Source organism: Phytophthora infestans, genomic scaffold (genome assembly GCF_000142945.1).
Source record: "Phytophthora infestans T30-4 supercont1.249 genomic scaffold, whole genome shotgun sequence".
In the NCBI taxonomy this organism is placed as follows: domain Eukaryota; phylum Oomycota; class Peronosporomycetes; order Peronosporales; family Peronosporaceae; genus Phytophthora; species Phytophthora infestans.
The window spans coordinates 54,986-57,005 of record NW_003303510.1 but is presented as its reverse complement, the minus strand read 5'-3'; the positions used below and the strand labels follow the sequence as shown (position 1 = coordinate 57,005).

The window sequence follows — 2,020 nt, the reverse complement described above, 5'->3', positions numbered from 1 at the left end:
TCTCTGAGCGGCGGAGCTATTCTTCTCGGGAAGAGTGTTCGATGGGACAGCCTATTTCTGGGGAAGCTCACTTGCCAGTCGTTGAAAGCTTCGGGCTTGCCACCGCCCTGTTGATCCAGACGTCAGGAGCTGCTAGTAACCCACAACTCATCTTCTCACACTGGAGTATCATCGACATGGACCCGGTCTTCAACCCGCAGACAGAGTTGGAGCGAGAGGACTTTGGCGAACGCGTCCACGAACACAACTACGTGAGACGATACATCGAAGCGGTACGTAAGCGTAAGGGTCTGTCGCGAGATGAAAAGATTGTTGTGCACCCCGAAAAAACACGCACTCTTAAAAGATACGACGCTGGATGAAGACGGGGGTACTGTAGCAATAATATCTCGTTTGTTCCGGCTTGAAACGGACAAGCGACAATCTCGAGGTGAGCTAAAATTATCAAGTGTCCAAGTAGACCCTGCGTCTCTCTTTTGTGTGTGTGTTTTTTTTAGTATTCAGTCTCGTGATGGCCCCCGTTTCGGGTAACTCCGACTTGTGGAGATGGTACTCGCGCGCTGATGGCTTTATCCAAGTGGGCTTCACGTCATGCAGAGAAGCACTCGTTGAGCTGGAAGAAGGTGATTACTCCAGCTGCTCTCATTGAGAAGACTCATGCCCGACAACCCGCTGCGCGTGACAAAGTGTTCGAGCGCCATCTCCCGTTCTCGTGGCTGCGGTTCTTCATCGGAGCTGTGTCGCTAGCTCTCGTTTTCGCCGACGTCTTACGCTCCGGTGTGGGCGTGTCGAATCTTCAAGATGTGTACCCATCACTGCAGCCAGACGAAGTGGTAAGTTTTGATACATCGTGGAACTATTCAGTGTTTGCGTCTACCAAAGAGGAAGCCAGAAAAGGCAGCACAACAGCACGTGTATGGAGCTACAAGTACGACTCGACTTCGATCACGTGGCGAGCATTTGCACGTTTCTTGTCAGCTCCAAACTTTCCGAATTGTTTCTTGTACACTAGTCAATGCCCCACACAGAGTTTTAGCGGCGAGGTGGCATTCCGGATGATTGACTCTGTGGACGTCATATCACGGATAAACAGAGATTTCGGACTCCAATCCGGACCGGTGGGACTGACGTTACGCTCAGAAAACGAGTATGTCGATCGACTTCACCAGTTTATCTCCCCGCTTCTAACCTTGTAACCTGTCGGTCTGTCCGTCCGTCAGTCCGTCGCATTCCCCGTCTTGCTGCTTTTTCCTGCCTTTTCGCATGGCTACACTCGGCCTGTCTTATACAGTTTCCTCCTATCCTACCGACCGCGCCTACCTTTCTGACTCGACCTAACTATGCTAAAATTACAATTATATCCAAAAGCGTTACACAATTAACTCGCGCCCTGATTGGTCAATACCTGCTGACCTGCGACACTGACTGGATCTGTCGCACGATCAGACCGTCTATCGCCCTCGCGATTGGACGTAAGGTAAACATTTCTGCCGAGCACGAAACGCATCGATTGGATGCAAACGGCCAGGCGAGCTGCGCAGATACTGCAAATCGGGCACAGTAACCACTTTATTTTCTAAGAGCTCTGCACACTTCTCAAATAGAGATATTTATCATTATTAATGTAGACTTCACAGACCAGTATTTTGTAAGAGCTCTGGGATGTTATTTTCCACACACTTTTCAAAGTAATGACGATATTAATAGTACTAATATGCTTAATATAAGCTTCACAGGCCGCATTTATAAGAGCTCGGCGATGCTATTTTCCACACACTTTCTAAAGTAGAGACAATAGTATTTTTTAATATTAAAGTAGGCTTCACGACCAGCGCTTTTTGTAGGGACCTTGCGAATATATATATTTTACTTCACCTGGCACTCAACACTGCCACCGTGCAATGAAGGCGCGCGGCTGCACGGTCATTGCGCTATCTGCTCCCGTGCGCCGCACCCGACGAATGCATGCGCGCACGATAGATAATTGTTTTAGTCAATTTATATTGCATGTAAAGTATGT

The 2,020-nt window shown here is 48.6% G+C and overlaps 2 protein-coding genes across 2 annotated transcripts; both read left to right on the top strand.

Annotated features, from left to right (window-relative positions):
* Positions 1 to 41: 41 nt before the first annotated feature.
* PITG_21051 (uncharacterized protein) lies at positions 42 to 362 on the top strand (the record flags this gene model as incomplete). Its single annotated transcript, XM_002895125.1, has 1 exon — positions 42 to 362. The coding sequence occupies one exon, from the start codon at positions 42 to 44 to the stop codon at positions 360 to 362; it is 321 nt and encodes a 106-aa protein (XP_002895171.1).
* A 149-nt stretch (positions 363 to 511) lies between these two features.
* On the top strand, positions 512 to 1,059 carry PITG_21050 (uncharacterized protein; the record flags this gene model as incomplete). The annotated part of the gene is made up of 3 exons (XM_002895124.1): positions 512 to 527; positions 598 to 966; positions 1,037 to 1,059. The coding sequence occupies 3 exons, from the start codon at positions 512 to 514 to the stop codon at positions 1,057 to 1,059; spliced, it is 408 nt and encodes a 135-aa protein (XP_002895170.1).
* Between the last annotated feature and the right edge of the window lie 961 nt (positions 1,060 to 2,020).